Source organism: Aquarana catesbeiana, linkage group LG05 (genome assembly GCF_042186555.1).
Source record: "Aquarana catesbeiana isolate 2022-GZ linkage group LG05, ASM4218655v1, whole genome shotgun sequence".
NCBI classification, from domain to species: Eukaryota; Metazoa; Chordata; class Amphibia; order Anura; family Ranidae; genus Aquarana; species Aquarana catesbeiana.
This window is the reverse complement of record NC_133328.1, coordinates 220,205,468-220,227,014: the sequence shown is the minus strand read 5'-3', so window position 1 is coordinate 220,227,014 and position 21,547 is coordinate 220,205,468. Positions and strand designations below refer to the sequence as shown.

Here is a 21,547-nt window from a genome sequence, read left to right as displayed (position 1 = left end):
AAGTACAGCGAGTATTCACTGCATTCCTTTATGGAGGTATTGAGTCTGTAAACTGTGTATTCATGAACATGTCCCTTTAAGCCTGTACCGCACTTCCTGTAACTAATTAGGGGGAGGGGAACAGCTACGGGATCTCGGGCATACAAAGCCTCGACACTCCTGGAAGTGTCAGAGGTGGAGGAAAAAAAATAATACATTTTTGTAATCAGGGAGAACTCTGTGGGCACATCAAAAGGAAACACTGTGAGTACTCATTGCATGTTCTAACAGATAAATTGAGCCTGTAGCTGCAAAGCACTCTGGGATGTGTAGTCAGGATGGAACAAGGCGGCTAGGACTGCCTACTGCCACACTTCCTTTATGCTATCACTGTCAAGCTAACAGCAGGATCTGGAGACACAATCAAGGATTAGACAGGGGACAACATGGGCAGTGCAATGCTACGATTACATAAGACTGGGGTTTCTGTTTACAATGCAGGTTCAAAATGTATGTCTCCTCACTGTCTGCTTCTTGTGCTGGCTGTGTGAGTCAGATAAGCCAAGCCACTCATTCTCTTCTTCTCCTCCCTCTGCTGCTTCTATCCTGAGCTAGCAGACTCAAACACCATGTAGTGAGGGGGTCTACCAGTTCTGGAAGGATGCATTGTAAACAGGTACAGCCGATGGCAGATCTAGACATTCAATGCACATGTAAAGCACTGTCTAATGACTTGCCCAAGGCATGCATGGAGGCAAACAGGAGAAAGTCATGTTTACAAAGTTTGAGGCTGTGTTTCCTGTCATTCATCTGGATATTCTCAACTCTCCAGCAAAGGCGAAATGGTAACCCACTAGCTTCTTCCTAACTACTCATTCTTGGTCATCCATGGAAGCATTGCTGGATTGCGGTTCTTTGTGGTTCTGTGTAGCATTGAGCCTGGCTTTTGCCTAAACCATAGGGTGCATGGTCATGTGTGATCCCAGCTCTCAGAATTGTGCTCACAGTAAAGCATATTCTCAGAAAAAACCTTCAGGATCTTTGTGTTGTGCAGTAGAGCAGGGTGGGGGAGAGGGCTCTCAGCAGCCTGTGTGACCAGCAAGGGATTTCCAACGTACGCCAGTATAGGACATTCTTCAGTGACAGCAGCAAGCATGCTCTCAGGTTTTGTGTGCAGGAAGATGTTTGACATTGAATTGTACACTGCACAAAATGTGTCCCATCGATTTGACCATATCTGCCAAAACTGATATGCTTTTTGGATGTTTTTTTTTTTTTTACAGAAAAGACCAAGGGTATTTGTTCATTGATACCATTATAGTAATAGAACAATTTTCATGAACCTACAAATAGTCATAAGTGCCTGTAGTATGGAGATAACCTGCATCCCATAAAATAGTTCCCCAATGCTTATTGTGCAAAATAACTTATTTCCTGATGTCTGTGGTGTAGCGCCCACTTACAACCTGGGAAGTGGGTGAGGAACCCCGAGTAGTTTAGTGGGCTGACATCTTGAAACTCAAGGGAGGTATTCTTGATTCTTTGTAGGGTGGCAGAAATAGAACACCAGTTACTTAGAAATGTTAAAAGTTTTAAAAGAGAAGTAAACGTTTTTTTAAATAGGTGGATGCAGCCTCTGTCCCCTGTCGTCTCTGCACTGAGAACCAAGCCATCGAACATCGCCGATGGCTCGGTTCTCTCGGCTCCCCGAGCAGAGAGCTGCTGCCTGTCAGTCAGCAGCTCTTCTGTTCTGCTCCCCCATGCTCACTGGAGCGCTGAGCTGTGGAGGGGTGGGGAGTGGCAGTCTCAGGGGCTTGCTGAGACGGCTATCTGGACTAATATTGGTGACGTCCGCTCTCTGCTGAAAATGGGTCACAGGAGTACAAAATGAATTGCACTCCAGTGACCCATAGGAGAAGCCCAGCCAATGAGCTCAGGCTGGACTTCTCCTTTTTAAGGCGCAATAAACGATTTAGTAAACAGAATACTTAGAAAACAACCAAAAATTACAGTAATACTTTGGATTACGAGCATAATTCGTTCCAGAAGAATGCTTGTAATCCAAAGCACTCGTATATCAAAGCGAGTTTCCCCATAGGAAATAATGGAAACTCAGATAATCTGTTCCACAGCCACTGCTTGTCTATGCAGTACCGCATGTAGCCAGAGGTGCAGGGGTGCTGGAAACACTCGGAGACGTTAAGAGACACTTGGGAGCTACGTTTTTCTGCGCCCCCTGCACCTCTGGCCAAATGCAGTACTGCACATCCCAGCAGCTTGAATCCTGCTCGTCTTGCGAGACAACACTTGCAAAGTGAGTCAGGATTTAAAAAAAAAAAAAAAAAATAGCATGTTTTGTTAAACACTCGTAAACTGCGTTCCTCGCAATCGTAGGTTCCACTGTACTCTCTAGGGGTCTCCACTAGCAACAGTCAATACAGAAATAAGAACCTTTACGCCAAGACTGGAAATCTGTAAAAATGCTGAGCATATTCAGGCAATAAGAATACCTTTTTTGTTGAGCCCCCAGACTTCCTGAAATTTCCACTCAGCACTACAGGATACTCTTTATTATTTATCTTTATTTATTTTAGGTACTTATATAGCGCCGTCAATTTACGCAGCGCTTTACATATACATTGTACATTCAAATCAGTCCCTACCCTCAAGGAGCTTACACTCTAAGGTCCCTAACTCACGTTCATACATACTAGGGACAATTTAGACAGGATCCAATTAACCTACCAACGTGTCTTTGGAGTGTGGGAGGAAACCGGAGTACCCGAAGGAAACCCACGCAGGCACAGGGAGAACATGCAAACTCCAGGCAGGTAGTGTAATGGTTGGGATTCTAACCAGCAGTGACATTCCTTCCTCTGGTCGCGGGGGCAATTTCTTGTAGACTCATATATAAGTATAGATATATAGGCTCAAAGGAGTTACTGAACATTAGGTGCAGCATTTGAGTCCCCTTTAGCTCATAAGTTGACAACCACAGCTCTGTGCCCTGCTCTGCATTGCCAAAAATTTAGCAGGCGCCACGGGGCCCTCAAAGCCTATTTAAAATTCATTGACTTCCTTGATGCAACACATGAAAAAATAATATGTAAACACATCACAACAGTATGAGTCCTAAAAAGTTCACATTTCATAAAAACTCTCTGAAAAATCATATAAATATAAAACAGAAGAGTGCTGAATAAACTTTTCTAAGGGCTCACTAACACTAGAGGGTGGTAAAAACTGGTGGTTAAGCTATGAATTTATCCCCAAACTAAAATACAGCCAGAGGGTGCTATGTACATGCTGCGACCATGATGCTTTGTATCTCGGCTGCTGCAAATTTTTTGCATGTCGAGTTGATAGGTAGCACCGCCTGTCAGACTTGGCCATTCAACTCAAAGGGTCTATGTGGCAACCACGAGCCATGAGTTGTATTAGTCCCATTGTAAATTGTCATTTGGCAATTGCCTGCTGAACAACCAACAGCGGCTGCCCACAGTGGATCTCTTTTCAGAACATTGGCTACAGTAAACCTAGCCTAATGGTCATCCACATCAGTACGCATGCTTGTGTCCATTTTGTATGGGCAGTGGGGGGGGGGGGGGGGGGATTTTCTGTGTTTTTACAATGCAAGGCACTCTTCATTTTTTTACTTTTTTGTTTTAAAGTGCCATTTTATTAATTTACACTGCAGCATTTTTCTGCACCCCTTGGCTGCGGTGTGAATGAGGCACAGAAAAACAATTATTTTCTTTGTGCCCTTGCAGAGCTATGTGTGGATCAGATGAGGAAAAAATGTAAATCTCCGCACTCAGTGTGAATGAACCATAAAACTGCTTAACCCTTCCACACCTAAAACAAATATATTAGATTTAATCTACAAAATTACATGAGAATTGAGAAAAGGTATTCCATTTGGTTCATGCAGCAGCAAATGTTGAAGCAGCCTGAGAATATCTAACCATGCTAACAATTCAGTTTGAGTGAGAATACCTCTACAGCTGCCTGGAGAGCTTTTGATGTCGGAGGAGGAGGGGATGAGGGGGAGGGGAGCATCCGAGGGCTCTCAGGCATGTCAAGCCTCTGACACTCCCAGAAGTGTCAGAGGTGGAAGAAAAGACAAAAAGCCATTTCTGTGAACACAGAGCCCACTGGGAGCATAACAAAAGGAGGCGCAGTGAGTATCGCCTATACTTTTACCAGATCTTTTAAGCCTGGAAACTGAATTTACTAAAGGAGCAAAGGCTGTATGTTGTGCAAAGTGCTTGTAAGTAAGAAGATAAAGATGTCTTTGTTTTCAATATCCACTCAGGTGCTAGAGAAAATCCTGTCATTTCCCTAGGACATAATCAGGTATTCGCGATCCCAGCTTCACCAACATTCACTTTGCTTGGTAATCAGCCTCTACTCTTCTAACAACCTCTGTAATTTCATGTCAGGGTCTCTTTAAGCCTGTTCCTGTTGCTGCAAAGCACTCTGGGATGTGTAGTCAGGAAGAAAGATATTACTGTGTAACAAGTAGCAGGATCTGGATACACAAGGAAGGAAGGATAGATAGAAGAAAGAGATGGATGGTGCAGAGTAGGATTACATGAGATGTTTCCCATGATAATGAAATGACTGGCATTCCTTGAGTGTTCATACTTGCTCACTTAAAGCCAATACAATGAGTTGATGCATACCTCCTAACTTTTAAGATGGGAATGAGGGACACCTATCAGCAAAAGTATGCAGACATAGGACACACCCCTTGCCACGCCCCCTTAAAGGAGAATTGTACAAAAAAAAAAACAAGATTGGTTAAACCCAAAAGCGTTTTTTTTTTTTTTTTTTTTTTTTTTTACCACTATCATTCTTTTATATTGGCTTTTGGAATTTACAGCAATTTAGAAATCAGATGAAAGGTTTAGCACTGGAAAACACTTTTTGATAGATAAAAGTGCATTTTATATACAACTATATAGTAGGGTTGCCACCTCATCCCTTTAAAACTGAACACATATGAATTACACAGGTTCTGTGGCTGATTAAGATGGTAATTAAACTCACTTGGTGCCTTTATCTGCATTAAATTAGCCTCAGAACCTATGTAATTCATATGTGTTCGGGTTTAAAGGGATGAGGTGGCAACCCTACTATGAAGATCAGACCAAAATGAGGGACAAATGAGGAGGAATGAGGGATGGAGGGACATTGCTCCAAATCAGGGACAGTCCCTCCAAATCAGGGACAGTTGGGAGCTATGGTTGATGGGGTTAGTTTCTTCATTTCACATGATATTGCTATGAGAAGGATTCAGTATTGTACTGAAGTGAATGTAAACCACTTGCCAACCAGCCGCCGTTGTAATACGGCGGCAGGTCGGCTCTCCTGCACGAATCGCCGTACCTCTTGCTCCCGCTGCAGGAGCGTGCCCGCGTGTCGCGCGGACTCGATTTCCGCTGGCGACCCGCGATCACCTAGTACAGAGGCAGAACGGAGATCTGCCAGTTTAAACAAGCTGATCCCCGTTCTGCCAGATGACATGGCAGAGATCTTCTGGTCCCAGTGATCGGGAGTGTCTGTCATGTCCCAGTGAGCCCATCCCCCCCTACAGTTCGAACACACTTAACCCCTTGATCGCCCCCTTGTGTTAACCCCTTCCCTGCCAGTGTCATTTTTACATTGATCAGTGCTATAAAAATGCATTGATCAATGTAATAATGTCACTGGTCCCCAGAAAGTTTCATTTGGGGTCAGATTTGTCTGCCGCAATATCGCAGTCCCGCTAAAAAAACGCAGATCTCCGCCATTACTAGTAAAAACAATAAAAAAAAAAATAAAAGTCCCTAAATCTAGTTTATAGTTGTAGACGTGATAACTTTTACGCAAACCAATCAATATACGGCTATTGCGATTTTTTTTTATTTGTTTTTTTTTTTACCACAAATATGTACAAGATTATATATTGGCCTAAACTGATACATATTTTGTGGGGGGATATGTATTATAGAAAAAAGTAAAAAAAAAATTTTTTTTCAAAATTGTCGCTCTTTGTTTATAGCACAAAAATTAAAAACTACAGGAGGTAATCAAATACGACCAAAAGAAAGCTCTATTTGTGGGGAAAAAAAGAACATCAATTTTGTTTGGGTACAGTGTCGCACGACCGCGCAATTGTAACTCAAAGCGACGCAGTGCTGTATCGCAAAAAATGGCCTGGTCATAAAGGGTGGTAAATCTTCCGGAGCTAAAAAGAAAGCACATAATTACTTTTTTCTTTTGGTAATTGTTAGTTGCATCTCAGTGTTGCTAATTTCCTGCAGCCTTTTTGCAGCCACTTTTTGTCTGCATGCATGTATTTCTGATGGTGACCATGGCTGCAAAATGTGTTGAAACCACATGTAGTCTCCATCTGAAGTGACAAACAGGCGATTTGTCATGCAACTTTGGATATCAGAGTCACATCCCAATGGCACCTGTTCAAATCAGTGCCACTGAAAAAAGTTGCCTGCACTACTTTGGTACGACTTGGATTCACTGAGTGTAAAGTCGGACTAAAGTCGCACCCTAAAGTCACAATCGCGCAATTCCAAAAATGGAATTGTGTGACTTTGGAGCCAGGCTAGTGTGAAAGGAGCCTCACTCGCTAGCTCCATCTGGTGAAGTGCCAGGAAACCCTGTTCTCAACATGGTGATGTCAGTGACATTACGCTGCACAAGTAATGTACACGTTGTTTACAGGGTTCAACAGCCTAGACCTCCCAACCTGAACTGAACACAGCTCCACCAATAAGGCTAGGTAACCATAACACCCACAACAAAAAACAGAACTGAACATCCAGGTGGCAAACCTGTACCAGAATGCCCACAAAGTTGTGCAGGGACAAATGAAAAAAAAAATAGGACTCCCTTAGTACCATCCACATGTGAATGTTCCCTTGAACCCAGGAATACCCTTTAGCACACAGAGTATACAAGGACATAAGAGCTAGATAACACAAGCCTAAAAAATAGCGTCAATAGGCGATACATAACAGCAAACCAATACACGTTAATCAGTATACTTATAGAAGTTAAACAGTACTTAGATAAAAGGTTTGAAACCAGCTGTTTTATATAACCCATATGAACAAGCCGCCCTCAGCTCAAAAATGCACTTCATTTCGTAGTTGGTTTGCTATTTTATACTTCTGTATAACATTTTTCTCTTTTTGTTGAAAACCAATGAAAAATTATTGAAACAGAAAAATCCACTTCATCTCAACTTGTAATAATTTTTTGCCAAAATCTCTGCTCAATGAATCCGAATTCTACTCCAGAATGGACATCATTTCAATTCTTCTATCAAGCAATAAAGCAAGGATCTCTCTTTTATGTGCCCAAAAGACATATAAATGGCCAAATATAAAGATTATTTGCTAGATACCTGGAAAATAGGAAATACACTTTTAATGAACACAATCTTCTACTGAAAGAAGAACTAAAATTTTAACATAGAAAAGTAAGGGGCAGGCAGGCTCTTTATCTGGATTACTCCCGCTTTCCTATGACAGTAAGGGCCCTTTAACATGGGCTGTCTGATCAGCTCCGCCTGTTATGCCGGAGGTACTTTGTCGCAGTAAGTGGGCTTAGCACTATATGACTATAAAGTGTGACCAAACACCCGTATTTTTTGAATATCTTCAGGTGTTTTTAACTAGCCCTGCAAGAAATGTCATTCTTGTATGTGTGCGCTGTAAAATATTTTGTACTGTCTTGTTCTTGTTATGCCGCATACACACGGTCGGAATTTCCGACAACAAATGTTCGATGGGAGCTTGTTGTCAGAAATTCCGACCGTGTGCAGGCTCCATCAGACATTTGTTGTCGGAATTTCCGACAACAAAAATTTGAGAGCTGGATCTCAAATTTTCCGACAACAAAATCCGTTATCGGAAATTCTGAGCGTGTGTAGACATTTCCGACGCACAAATTTCCACGCATGCTCTGAATCAAGTACGAGATGGAAGCGCTCGGTCTGGTAAAACTAGTGTTCATAATGGAGATAGCACAATCGTCACTCTGCAGATTTTTTAATGCAGCCCATTCTCTTCTTTATAATGCTAGAATAAAGTTGTTTTGCTGCTGATAGTCACACAGAGTTCTCGCAAACTGATTTCTTTATTATTTCTCGTGATCTCATGAATAATATTTTAAATTTTTTCATCAGATCTCCATATAATGTTTAGAATTTATTTTTACAGCAATCTTTTTGTATTTATTTTTTTTTATCAAGATCTCCTGTTTTTTATTTTTTTTTTTAAATAGTGATCTCCATAATATTTTTTGTCGTTTTGTGTAAACACCATTATTATTTTGTAATTTTTAACCTCAAGGAGGTTGGTTGGTGTTGGTGTCCCTTGTTAACTTGACATTGTATTTCAGAAATGTACCTGCCTACTCACAAACAAACTGTCCTTTTTGAATTAAAACACATAGGCAAGTATTTGAAAATAAAATAGACATTTATTAGGGGGTCATAACAAAATGAAGAGGAAGGCAACGCTGGATAAACTGGTGAAATTTGCGAAGCTTTTGTACCCCAGGTCACACAAACTACTTGACATGCAAAATTGGTAGCCTGAGGAGTCAATTTAATAGGGAGCACAATCCGGTCCTGGACTCCGAGAGTTTAGGAACAGCAGCAGGTGACATATGTCCCCAGGCTGTGGTCTTACCACAGCCTGCGTCTTTTGCCAGACCAGACCAAACCCAGGCCATCAGACTCTTGTCTTCCTTACACGCTTGCTTCCAGGCTGTGGCTCTGGTATTGGAGTTGTGGCAGGAAGAGGAGGAAGGTCCAACTCACACAGGTGGATTTTGCTTGTGAGATCGCCCCTCAACCCCTTATTTAGGGCTATATATATCACTTCATCACAAAAGAGGCGTTGGCCCACCTCCATTTCCTGCATTTTGTTGGCAGCCATGCAGGCATAGGCCTCAAGAAGACTGGGGGGGCCTCTGGCACTCTGCCTAAATTTAAGCACACAAATAACATTTGTACACATTATAGGGGGTGTTTAGGGTAAAGCACTACTATAGAGCTGACAAAATACATTAAGTGACTAGGCTAGGTGTGTATGGGCCCAGGATAGCATGCTGGGGAGGTTAGTGAAGGCAAATATGCATGAAGGACAAAAAAGGAACTTTAAAAACTTCCAGCATGCATGAGGATAAAGAGGACATTCACAGCATATTACAATCATGGTAATTAGGGAATGATGAAAGAAATACAATACATTAGCAAAATAAATACATATAATGTGATGTTAAAGGAGAAATCTTACCCTAATATAGTCCTTCTGCAGGACCTGAATGATGGAAGAACAGGTCTCTGGAATAATAATCCCCAGAGCCTGGGGGGAGATGCCTGTCGAACGTGATGTTCTGCAGACTTCTCCCTGTCGCCAAGTACCGCAAGGGAGCGACTAGCCTCTGTTCAGGAGTGATGGCTTGCCGCATGCAGGTGTCCTGCTTTGTAATATAAAGGACAGCAAAGCCAACAGACAATGAAAAACGGGGTCCGTCATCCGGATTTGATTCCTGAAATCATCAGGATTATTCTCACGAATCTCCCGCAACAAAGGCATATGAGAGAATTGGTCACGCTGGAGCAACCAATTCTTCGTCCATGAACTCCTCCCCGCCCTGTTCATGGACTGGGCTTGGGTCAAAGTAAGAACCCCAACACCATACCCCTGCACAGCACAAACTCTACGATGAGTACGTACCCACAACATTGCTAGAAAATGGTCGACTGGTCAGAACGAATTAACAGAATGCACTGAAAATCTGAAAGGCCTGAGAAGAGCACGCTGAAAATCAGAAACGAGCGAACAAGAACGCACTGGTAATCAAATACGTAATATAAAAATACGCAATGAAAACCAGATGCGAACTGACTACACGTACTGAAAACCAGATACGGACCTACAAGCACAAACTGAAGAGCAGTAACGATCTGAAAAGCACGAGGCTGAAAAGCGCGCATCGTCTCTCACCAAACTTCTACTAACACAAGATTAGCAGAAGGAGCCCAAAGGGTGGCGCTCTTGGTATTGAACTTCCCTTTTATAGTGCAGTCGTACGTGTTGTACGTCAGCACGTTCTTGACGTTCTGAATTTCCGAAAACATTTGTGCGACCGTGTGTATGCAAGACAAGTTTGAGCCAACATCCGTCGAAAATAAATCCAGGATTTCGTTGTCAGAATGTCCGATCATGTGTACGCAGCATTAGTCTTTCAGGAGGATCTGATCAGACCCTGCAGTCTCCTCTATGGAGCGGCGGATGTCACGCTGACACCCACCGCCATCCGATCCTGCCCACAAAAACCAGACAGATTGTGGTCCTATTTTTCCATCCGTCTGGCGGATTGGATCAGATAGAATCGGATGGGAGCGGACAGGCGGTCTGTTTTCATCTGATTTCCCCATAGAGGAGAGCGGGGCTGTGTCTGTGTCAGCTCTGCACAGGACCTGTCACCCTCCTGCTCAGTGGGGATCAGCGGAGCCCACGTAAAAAGGGCTTAAGGAGCCAGTGTGGGGACCACCATCACTTCAAAATAGGAGAAAGCCAATTTAAGAAAGCGTCCTGCTATTGTTGATTTTGAAGGCCTTCAGAAAGTCAAAGACTTTTTACATTTTGGCCCCTAATATGTTTAAAAAAGCATGTTATCACAATGAAAAAAAGAGCACCTCCAGCACTTTAGATATTACGAACCTTGAGGACATCTATAACATTTCTTTAAAGAAATCCTAAATTGTGGGTTCATATACTCTTTGTAATATACTTTCTTTGTGGCCTTGGTGTAAGCTAATCCTATGTCTACTACTGCTTTCATTGTCATAGGTTGACATGGAATGTTTCTCTACAGCTTGTCAGTCATCCTGTCAATAAAGTATTGGTATCTCTGGGCTCTGTATTTGTAGGAACTATGGAACACCTTTGTGACAGAATTGGTAGAGCTTGCATCCTTTTAATTTAGCACCAACAATGGTGCCCCTTATAAGTGGTCGCCACTGGAAAGGGATTGTTCCTGCAATTGTTTGCATATAACCATAAATGTTTTTTTTTTTCCTTGCATTATCCAGTGGGCTAAATCCAAAAATTGGAACTGAAATTCTTAAGCCGGCCATACATGGATCAAAATTCGTCCGGTTCAGCGGGGACCCGCCAAATTTCGATCCATGTATAGGTAGGTTTATTTTACCCAAGTCTATCCATTGATATCAGGAAGGCATGTTGTTTGGAACCTAGCAGAAAACAAGAATAATTTGTCTTGTAGAGTGTAAAAAAATATTTCCATGAGCATGATGGAATCAATTCCATTAATGATTGTATAAAAAGGGATAATTTTGGATTTCCAGTGAAAGCTATGGCTTAAAGGGTAGCAATACATATGGCCATGTCTTCATGACATGAAGTCTCTGGAAATGGGGGTGAAGTAATGACACATGAGGAGGGTTAAGACAAAGGTGTTACCAGTGATGGTAGAAATAGTATAATAAATTCTGCACCAGAGTGATTGGATCTTTTTGCAAAACCAAAATATATATCAACAAGCCCCTGGAAGAGCAAACTTTAAAGGGGTTGTAAACCCTAACCCTTGAGGTTTTTCACCTTAATGCATTCTATGCATTAAGGTGAAAAACCTTCTGTAGTGCAGTAGCCCCCTTAGAGCCCCCCTTTTACTTACCTGAACCCGATCTTTCCAGCAACGAGAACAAGCCCAGCAGCTCCAGCCACTGTCTCGGGTCCTTATTGGACAGATTGATAGCAGCAAGAACCATTGGCTCCTGCTGCTTTCAATCAAATCCAGTGACACGGGGGCAGGGCCGAGTCCTGCTGTCTGTGTCAATGGACGCAGCAGCAGGACTCGGGAGCACACCCGCATGAGTGCCCCCATGGAAAACGGGTCCCTGAGGGGGAACTCTATGTGGGGAGGAGTCAGGAGTGCCATGGGGGGGACCCAAGAAGCGGAGGATCGGGGCCACTCTGTGCAAAACCCTTGCAAAGAGGAGGCAAGTATACCATGTTTGTTTAAAAAAAAAAATTAAGCTTTACAACCCCTTTAAAATACATATCAGATACATTAGGGTAAATAGTATGAAGTCTATTTCGAGTATAATACCATCTAGTGGTGAGCTTGTGAGCCAATCTCTCTAATCTCTCGAATAAATGTTTTGGTGCAACTACGCCAGTTGTCTAGCATCGTTAATTCCAATAGTTGCTAATTTTATTTTGGAAAACAGCTATAAAACATATATCATCTTTTTTTCAAATTTTTTTTTCAAATTGCATTGTTTAAAGTTATGTCCATACAAAATAATAATTTATGCCACAGCTGGCACACAGAGCCCTCTCTGTGGGCACACCAGCTATGCTGGGAAGCTGCCGCCGCTGCTACTACCCCTGCCTGCACTCTCCAAACCTCCCTCCCCTCCACACGGCAAAGCTTTGGGAGTGAGAAGTTCAGCGGCGCTGTGACAAGGGGAGAAGCGAGCGCGGGTTATCAGTGTATTTACCCCACACTTCTTCTGTCAAGCAGCCCTGGAAAGGGACAGAGCAGCGCTTGCAGAGATCACCACCGGCTTTGATTCCTCATTCCTCCCCATAGGCTGCAGCCAGGGACCAATGAGGAGCCAGGACAAGTGCACAATGGACCATGTAGTCTCAGAAGACTATGGGTTAATTTTAATGTTCAGCCCAGCATCACCCATACCTCCCAACTTTTTGAGATGGGAACGAGGGACACCTATTAGCAAAAATATGTAGCCATAGGACACGCCCCCCTAACACACCCCCTTAAAGGAGAATTATACAAACAAAAAAGATTAGTTAAGCCCACAAGTGATTTTTTTTTTTTTTACCATTTTTATTTATTTATATTGGCTTTTGACATTTACAAATGTAGCAATTTAGAAGTTGGATGAAAGCTTTAGCACTGGGAAACACTTTTTGAAAGATAAAAAGGGCATTTTATATACAACAATATAGATCAGACCAAAATTAGGTACAAATGAGAAGGAAAGAGGGACTGAGGGACATTGTTCCAAATCAGGGACAGTCCCTCGAAATCAGGGACGTTTGGGAGCTATGATCACCACCCAGGGAGAGAGAGTAGTCATTACTGCAAGGGAGAGAGACTACAGCAGCACTCTGTGAGCCAGGGGACAGAGCCACTGCGAGGATACCTCCCCTGCAGTACCAGTTGCAGGTGTTGCCACAGGCAAATGAGAGTGAGAGGACATCTGTTCGAAGGAAGTGTTGCTGGGATTGGTGAGGGGCCCAGTATGTGTGGCTGTTACTAATTGAGTGTTGGCACTTTGAAAAAAATAAGTTGGTTTTGTGTTGCAGTTTGGGCACTCGGGCTCAAAAAGGTTTGCCATCACTGATTTATGCCATCACTTCTCCCTATGTTGATTTGGAATTTTGATGGGGAAAAACACTGAGAATCATATACATTAATGCCAATCTTTATTCCGTCTTTCCAGAATTATTGGAAGTTTAAAGTTACTGAAGTGACTTTGGGTAACACGGTCAACTATCATTATTTGAGGTTGCATCCAGATTGGAGAAGACAAATACTTTGTTCCTCTGCTTACACTAAAGGTAACTAAATGCTTTGGCAATGCGATCCACTGCTATTTTATGTCCATCTTCCCTTTTTGTATTACATATCATTTGAAAGCATTATTATAAATTTCACAGTGATGTAATTACTTTAACATTAAAAATATGTGCATGTTTGTATCCATAGCGCTTTCTTAAACATATTTCATTAATGGCATTCTTCAATGTCGTCCTCTTAGTGGCCATTGCCAAAAGTGCATTATCTAATATACAGTAAATCTCGATGCACTTGGGGGCCCTATTTATAACAAAGAATGGACATCTCTCTACAGACTGCAGGAGGTTTCAATAAATACTCCAACATTTGCCTATATTTTACTGTTTATCAATAACATGCAGTGTGGTGGAACCTGTAGTGTTTTGGGGGGTATATTTTGCATAACTCTTCAGATTGGAGGAGAATCCTGTTATATGAACTGTAAAAGCAATGTGTCAGCCTTGTCCTTCTCTCTGAACCTGTGTTTGGATTGAACTGGAAGTTTTGTTAATGTCACATACAGCATATTTAGGTTAATATTTTTGCATTGTTTACATTTTGATGCAATAAGGAAAAAATCTAAGGACAACCACTTGTCCTCTGGAAGGTTTTATTCCCTTCATAATTAATGCATTTTTTGCTACTTTAACTGGCAATTGTTTGGCCATGCAATACTCTATGCAAAATACATTTATATCATTTTTTTCACACAAATAGAGCTTTCTTTTGGTGTTATTTGATCACCTCTGGGTTTATTATTTTTTATTATATAAGCAAAAAAAAGACAGAACAATTTGAAACCAAAATTCTAATTTATTGATTTTCTGGATATGTTTATGAAAGAAAGTCTTCATAAATTTAGGCCAAAATGTATTCTGATACATGTCTTTGGTAAAAAAAAAAAAAAAATCCCAATAAGTGTATATTCATTGGTTTGTGTGACAGTTATAGTGTCTACAAACTATGGTGTATATATACCGGAATTTATGCAGCTATCGATGCTAAAGTAGTAATGGCCGTGATCACCGACTTATAGTGTGACTGTGATAGCATGGTGGGCAATTTGGAAACTGACGTCACTAGTGACACTAATGCATTGATCAGTGATAATGCTGTACACTGTTCTAATGACACTAATGGGTGTCGGGGGTGCACAGAAGGGCGTTTATTGGATTAACTGTGTGCCTAACAAGTGTGTTGCTTTTAAATCACAGGATCTGGCTGTATTTTTTTCCCTGAACTCAGAATTGATTTCAGGGAGACAAAACAGCCAGATCGTTGTTCTTTGTTCCATGTATTTGTAAACACAGAACTCTGTGCTGTGATTGACCATAGCGAATCAGCATGTATACAGCCAAAATCATTGGTTGCAACCTGCTGACAAACTCGTGCTGTGTCCAAATACAGCACGGGTCAGCAGGGGGTGCGTTCGTGTGCTTTTGAAAACCAGGAAGTTCCCATACGTTGTGCTGCCCACTACATGCAAATGTAATGATAGCGAGCGGAAAGTGGTTACATTTATTTTTACTTTGTTTTTCAGATAAACTTTTTTTTGCAAGCATTTTTTGTTACACCTATATATCCGTTTACTTTAAAAGGTAATATTGGAAATCATTTTTTTTTATATATGCTCCTTTTTGTAATCCATCTAATTTAATGCAACTATTTATAAGTTGTAATGTTATAATAAGTTATAATCTATGCAATTGTTTCAGTATCCTGCAGATTCATCATGCCCAAGTGCATAATAACAAAGTGCCCTCACAAGACTGGAGGAAAATGTACTACTCCATGTGGTATAATTTTGCATGGTTTTCCAAATTCCATCGATAGAATAAAGGAATGGCTTCTGCAGACCGGACAATCATTTGAACATTTGGATGAGATTGCAGACATCATCTTGGAGGGGAAGCGTAGTGATTTGTACCGCTTGTGTTCCACTCACTTTGTTGAAGACAGCTATGTTAATACAGGTAAACGAAAGAAACTGAAGTCCACCGCTGTGCCCACTATTTTTCCAGAACCAGCAGAAGGTAGAACACTGATTGAGGAATTTAACATTCTTGAATCAAGAAATCGAGAAAACCAAGCTGGTGGTGATGGCTCTATTTGCTTTCTTTGTGGTATGTCACCAAGTGGTGCATCTAATAAAATAATGCACGATCAGTCCACCCAAACAGAATCTTCCATCTGGAGTCCTACAGTGCCACAAGTAGAACATATTTACCTTGTCACTCATTCTGCCCCAAATGTAGAAACTGCTAAATCTCAGGAAACTGCGTGCCCTAATCTTGGTGCACAATTGCCATTTGAATGCATGGAAGGACCATCCGGTGAGGATAGTGTTAGAGCATTGTATGTAGATCCACTAAGTGCATTCATTGAGTTTAGTATCCCACAGCTGCCTTCACAGGCTGAAGAACAGCATACTCAAGGTAGCATTCTTGCATTTACACTAGGTGGTGGGACAAAACTAGAAAAAAATGTAGATCAAAGACAAGATGAAGTCTTCAAACCATTACAGGAAAGTGTTTATGTTTCAGAAAAAAGTGCCCGGCATTCTTTTTTAGAGGATGAGCAATGCAAGGCCAACCCTGGTGCTGTTGGAGATCCTATTGCAGATATGGTTAACGAATCCAAATATATTGTGTTTGAGCAATGTTTGAACAATCTACTTCGCAAGGTGAAGTGTCAAGATCCAAGTGGTTGCAGTAAAGTTGTTCATAAATACAACAAAGAATTTCATGGGTCAGCAGTTGTTATTCGTGGGATTTGTGAAGATGGACACTACTTTCGCATCTGGGAAAGTCAACCCAAAATCAACCGCTTTTATGCAGGGAACATTCTGCTTGCAGCAAGTTTGCTGACCACCGGCCAAAACTTCCAGAAAATTCAGACATTTCTTAAATGTTTTGGAGTTCGCCATATTTCAAGAAAAACATTCCACCACTATCAGAGACATTTTATTTTTCCATCGATCCATGACTCCTGGAAAGCGCAACAAGACCAGCTGCAAAACAAATTACAAGACACACCAATAGCTATCTGTGGTAAGGGGCAATGTGATCGTCCCAGCCACAACTCCAAATATTGTGTGTACACGATGATGGACATGATATCTAACAAAATCTTAGATTTTGAGGCAGTGCAGAGCACTCAGTGCACTTCCTCAACTGAAATGGAGAGTCATGGATTTGATATTTGCATGACCCGAGCACTATCACATGGACAGGACATTGCTTTTTTTGCTTCTCACAGGCATAGCAGTGTGAGGCAGCTTATGAGGACAAAATACAAAAACATTTCTCATCAGTATGATGTTGGGCATTATGTAAAACATCTGAAAAGAAAATTAACACTTGCCTCCTGTGGACGCAGCGGGATACACATAAAACCATGGATATCCAAAATTCTTAAACATTTCTGGTGGAGTATTCAGACCAGCAAGGGCAATGCAGCTCTACTGAAGGAAAAATGGCTGTCTCTTCTAAAGCATATACAAAATATTCACACATGGCATGGTGGTGTGCTTTATCATAAATGTGCACATCCAGTGTTATCTGAGGAAGCATACTCCAGACTTTTATGGTTGAAAGAAGGCACGGTTGCATATGATAAAGTTTCTGAAATCATTTGCAACTCTGAGCTCATGAAGGATCTAGATCACCTGGTGTGGAATTGCCAAACAGCTGCACTAGAGGTCTTCCAAAGCAATGCTTTGAAATTGCACACTAAACGCACCCGTAATTCTGTTGACGCTTTGGAAGCCAGAACAAGGCTGGCAGCAATAAGTCACAACCACAGCATTGATCGAATGCCACTTGCTGTTCGACGATTTGCATCTGCTATAACCCCTTTAGGAACTAAGCTGGCTACACTGAAGAGAAAGAAAAAATGGCTACTGCACACCATGAATGAGCCGATGACAAATTACCATCTCATCCCTATCCTACAGGACACTCTCAGAATAGCGGAAGGCACTAAAACAAGTACTTGGGTTCCAAAATCACCTTTGATGGCTCCAAACATAGTTAAAATAGAGAAACCAGAAAAGTCAGATGTTGTTGCCACACAGTTTTCTAGATTTGTTTACAGATAAAAGAAGAGGTCAACAGCAGACCAAGAACAATTAGGTGGTTTCTCAGACTTAGACTTGTAATAGTCCAAAGACATTTGTTTTTCTTCAGACCATTTTACATTGCTAGCAATTACCATTGCAAAGCTACTGTAGCAAATATTGCAAACTGCAGTCTTCAGTCAAGCAGGATTGTCAACTTCCATCCATATTTTATTCTTGTTATTGATATCTTCACCTTTAAGTCAATTTGTGTTTTACTCTTTATCCTTATTATGATAGAATGGAATATGTTTGATGCTTGGTTTATTATGAATGTTGTTAATATAGTTATTCCTTTTTTGTGTGTGTTGTACTCAAATTATTTTGTTAATATATTTTTCATGTTTGTCCACACTGTAAAAGGGATATGTTACTTGTTGACATTTAAGCATTTTTAACTTTGAAATATCTATGGTACATTAAAGGTTTTAGTACACCTTGTTTGGTGGTACAATAGACTAAAAAAATTCCCAGGTAGACCCAATTTATTTCTCACCTAAAAATATCATTAAATGTTCAAATGCAAACTTGCAGAAGATAAAGCAAAATAACCATAGTAAACAAAATACAATAAACAAATATTTTTATTTTCTTCCAAATAGTTAATGTAGAACTATAGTGTATCGCTACCCTTGCAGGAGCCATTGGTAATATTGGGTCCTCTGCTCGATCTCTGGCCCTAGCCAGAATACCTCAGATGAGGACTCACAATGGTCACACAAGAATCGCACACACTGGTTTTTAGAAGATATGAATGGGCAAACCAAAGTAGAAAAGTAACACAATAAATCAGTAGTTCAATGTTAACACATAAAAGACCAGTGCAACTGATATAATGCAGTCAACACAGGTACCTCCTAGGGACGAACAGAGTTTGTACTGCAGTACCAAGTGTAAACAATAGCTCTCCGCCTGAGAGATTTACACCCCAAGTGACCCAAAAGGGCTAACCATAAATGTGCAGACTAGTTCACTTCAGGACTTTCAGAAAAGAGGGGTTAGGCTTGAACCCGAGAGTTTGGCACACTACCCAGCTCTGAAACTAAATCTGCACAGTTCTGGATGTTAGCTTCTGCTGTCTCAGGCATGCATGGACTGTAATGTTTTGGAGAACAAAGGGTTCACAAACAGATAAAGAGAACAAAGAAAGAGGGTGCCCCAGGGATTTTTTTGGGCGAGGGTTGAAGCCAGACAGAGAAATAGAAGGCATATATAAAAGAGTATTACAAAATGTATTAGTTTATAACAAAATTGCATACAAGGATATTAAAATCACAAAACCAGTGGTTAATGTATGGTACTTTACAGCAAAAAATTCTGAGTCATGAAATGGGTCTCATGGTAAGAGGCCAATCAATATACATGAGTTTAGAGCTCCCAACATGTTTCAGAATATTTAAATTGTTAAATTCCTTCTTCAGGGGATTATTTGCATCAAGCTGTATTGTCTAATGATACAATGGCAAGAAATAAAAATATATTTTATATATATATATATATATATATATATATATATATATATATATATATATATATATATATGTCAGCCAAATCGTATATGTACGGGACACGTGTATGTAAACATATAATTGGGAGAAAGGCATGGGGGAATAAAGATGGGGCAAGCATTTTATGAGAATTGGTGGTACTTACAAAATAACCAACTGTGATGAAACATAGTACACATCAAGGTCCTGCTTGGATCATTGGTCTGCATCTCAAGGTGGCCCCACAGCGTGGATCATTTGGGAAAGGAGTCTCCAAAGAGTGATTTTGAGCACAGATGGTGACTCTTGGCCAGAATTTGGCATACAGTTTAACCTTGGCAAGGTTTTCAAAAATTTGGAAGAATGCAGCAAATTTGCCGAAAGGTAGGGGGTGCTGTTGAGTGACAGGATCCACAAGGATCGATACTAATAGCACAGAGACACTCCTAAGAAAAAAAGTAATGGGAGTTTGATATGATAAACTGAGATGGAAAGATGTTGCAGAAAAAGGCATACATGCAAAGGCTAAATTAATCATATGCATGTGTGGCTATTGTCTTATTAGTATAAACTTTACATGCAGTTTGTTTGGCTCTGGTGTTTTAAAGCATGTAAGTAATTTATCATGTGTATATATAGCATTAAACAGACTATTGTTGGAATATGTGGCAAAAAAGCTAGCGTAATCTAATATGATTTTATCTCTCCTTTCTTCAAATTTTCTACTTTCAAGTGTTCAATAGTATGCACTTTTCCCCACAATGGCAACAAGTGGACTGGCTGTGTAGCAAATACTGAGTAGTAAGTTGGAGAGTTTATAGGGGAGTAGATCTCAAGTTAACACCCTCACAGGATGGTGTGGACCAATCATGGAGTAGGGTGTGTGTCAACTGTTTTGGAGGACTCGTCCTGGTCTTGACGAGTTAAATCCAAAACAGCTGTACTATCTAGAAAGCCAAGGATTCGTCAGTCCCTTGGCGCGACCGTGTCATAAGGCGCGGCGACGTCAGACGTTGGGGGCCACCGACACAGGAGATGGGCGGAAATGTCCCCAGCATGATGGAAGAAGCTGACCGCGAATGTGCGAGCCGGCAAGCAAAGACCCGGCCCACAGGGCGGGAATAGGGGACGGAAGCCCAGAGAGAGGCCCCGAGGCGTATAAACACCGCGGGGCCTGCCCGTGTCGGTGGACCCAGAGGCTGGCAGCGCCAATATAGCAATGGTTGGGCAAGAAAAACAAAATGTATAAAGACATAGTCCCAAAATGATTATAATAGTATAAACCAGGCGATGGGACATAAACCTTATATGGAGGCGCATGACCTATAAAGATACACAAAGCAGGAGCATAAGTACAACAGCATATGAATACATATTCAGTATTGTTAACAGAGTATAGATGGTATAAACAGTAGCAATGACAGTCAGAAAAGCAGCTTGGAACACATAACAATAAGACCATAGTCATAAGCATTTTAAAGGATAAAGAGACATAAAAAATATACACATTTGAGGAATACAAATAGCATAGAATATTTGTAATGAATTGATAAATCACATAGTATCTAGCATTTGAAGACATTCAATGAATAATGTACAGAGATTAGGTTATTTACAATTTTAAACGTCATGAGAAAAGAAATGAAATATAGAAGAAATCCCATATATGGAAATGGATAAACAGGACATTTTTAAAATTTTACATGTATTTCTCGAAGCCACCAGAAGAAAAGCCCTATAAAAAGGGACTGAAATTGGAACTTAGTTTAGGCCTGGGGGCGAGCTGGCGTTTAGGTCTGAGATCCATCTGAGCTCGTATTGGAGGAGAATCTTGTTGAGATCACCTCCCCGGGGGCTTGGATGTATTCGATCTAGCACTTGAACTGTAATTTTGTGAAAACGGCCGTTGTGAACTTGAGCTGCATGTCTTCCTAGGGGTAAATCTCGATTACTGATTTTCATAGCGGCAATGTGTTGATAGATTATTTTCCATAGTTTTTGTATGGTTTTACCTATATAAAAGCAACCACAGTTGCATTGTAAGCAATTTACAACTAAGGTAGTCTGACGATTAGCATATTGTTTAGGACTAAAGGTCCAGCCGTTGGGTAAGCGTATCTCCTTACGAGTGTTCATGTAGCGACAATATGCGCATGAACCGCAAGGGAAACTCCACAGCAGTTTGCATGGATCACCACGAGTACTTCCTTTAAATTCACTTTTTACCAAAAAGTCTCCGACAGAGGAAGCTCGTCTATAGGTGACGAGGGGCTGAGGGAACAAAGGGTCCTATTATTGGGTCAGAGGCTAGAATGTGCCAGTATTTGTT

At 41.1% G+C, this 21,547-nt stretch overlaps 1 protein-coding gene across 2 annotated transcripts; it reads left to right on the top strand.

Annotated features, from left to right (window-relative positions):
• Positions 1-97: 97 nt before the first annotated feature.
• On the top strand, positions 98-19,705 carry LOC141144661 (uncharacterized). Of its 2 annotated transcripts, none has more exons than XM_073630564.1 (3): positions 98-243; positions 13,499-13,616; positions 15,330-19,705. In XM_073630564.1, the coding sequence occupies exon 3, from the start codon at positions 15,347-15,349 to the stop codon at positions 17,711-17,713; it is 2,367 nt and encodes a 788-aa protein (XP_073486665.1). In that variant the 5' UTR covers positions 98-243; positions 13,499-13,616; positions 15,330-15,346; the 3' UTR covers positions 17,714-19,705. The 2 variants fall into 2 exon arrangements, with proteins under 2 accessions (XP_073486665.1, XP_073486666.1); XM_073630565.1 differs by lacking the exon at positions 98-243 and adding an exon at positions 4,024-4,159.
• The last annotated feature ends 1,842 nt before the right edge of the window (positions 19,706-21,547 follow it).

Bases quoted from the DNA above. Each gene is read 5' to 3' on its own strand.
- LOC141144661 (XM_073630564.1), top strand. From the start codon at position 15,347: ATGCCCAAGTGCATAATAACAAAGTGCCCTCACAAGACTGGAGGAAAA.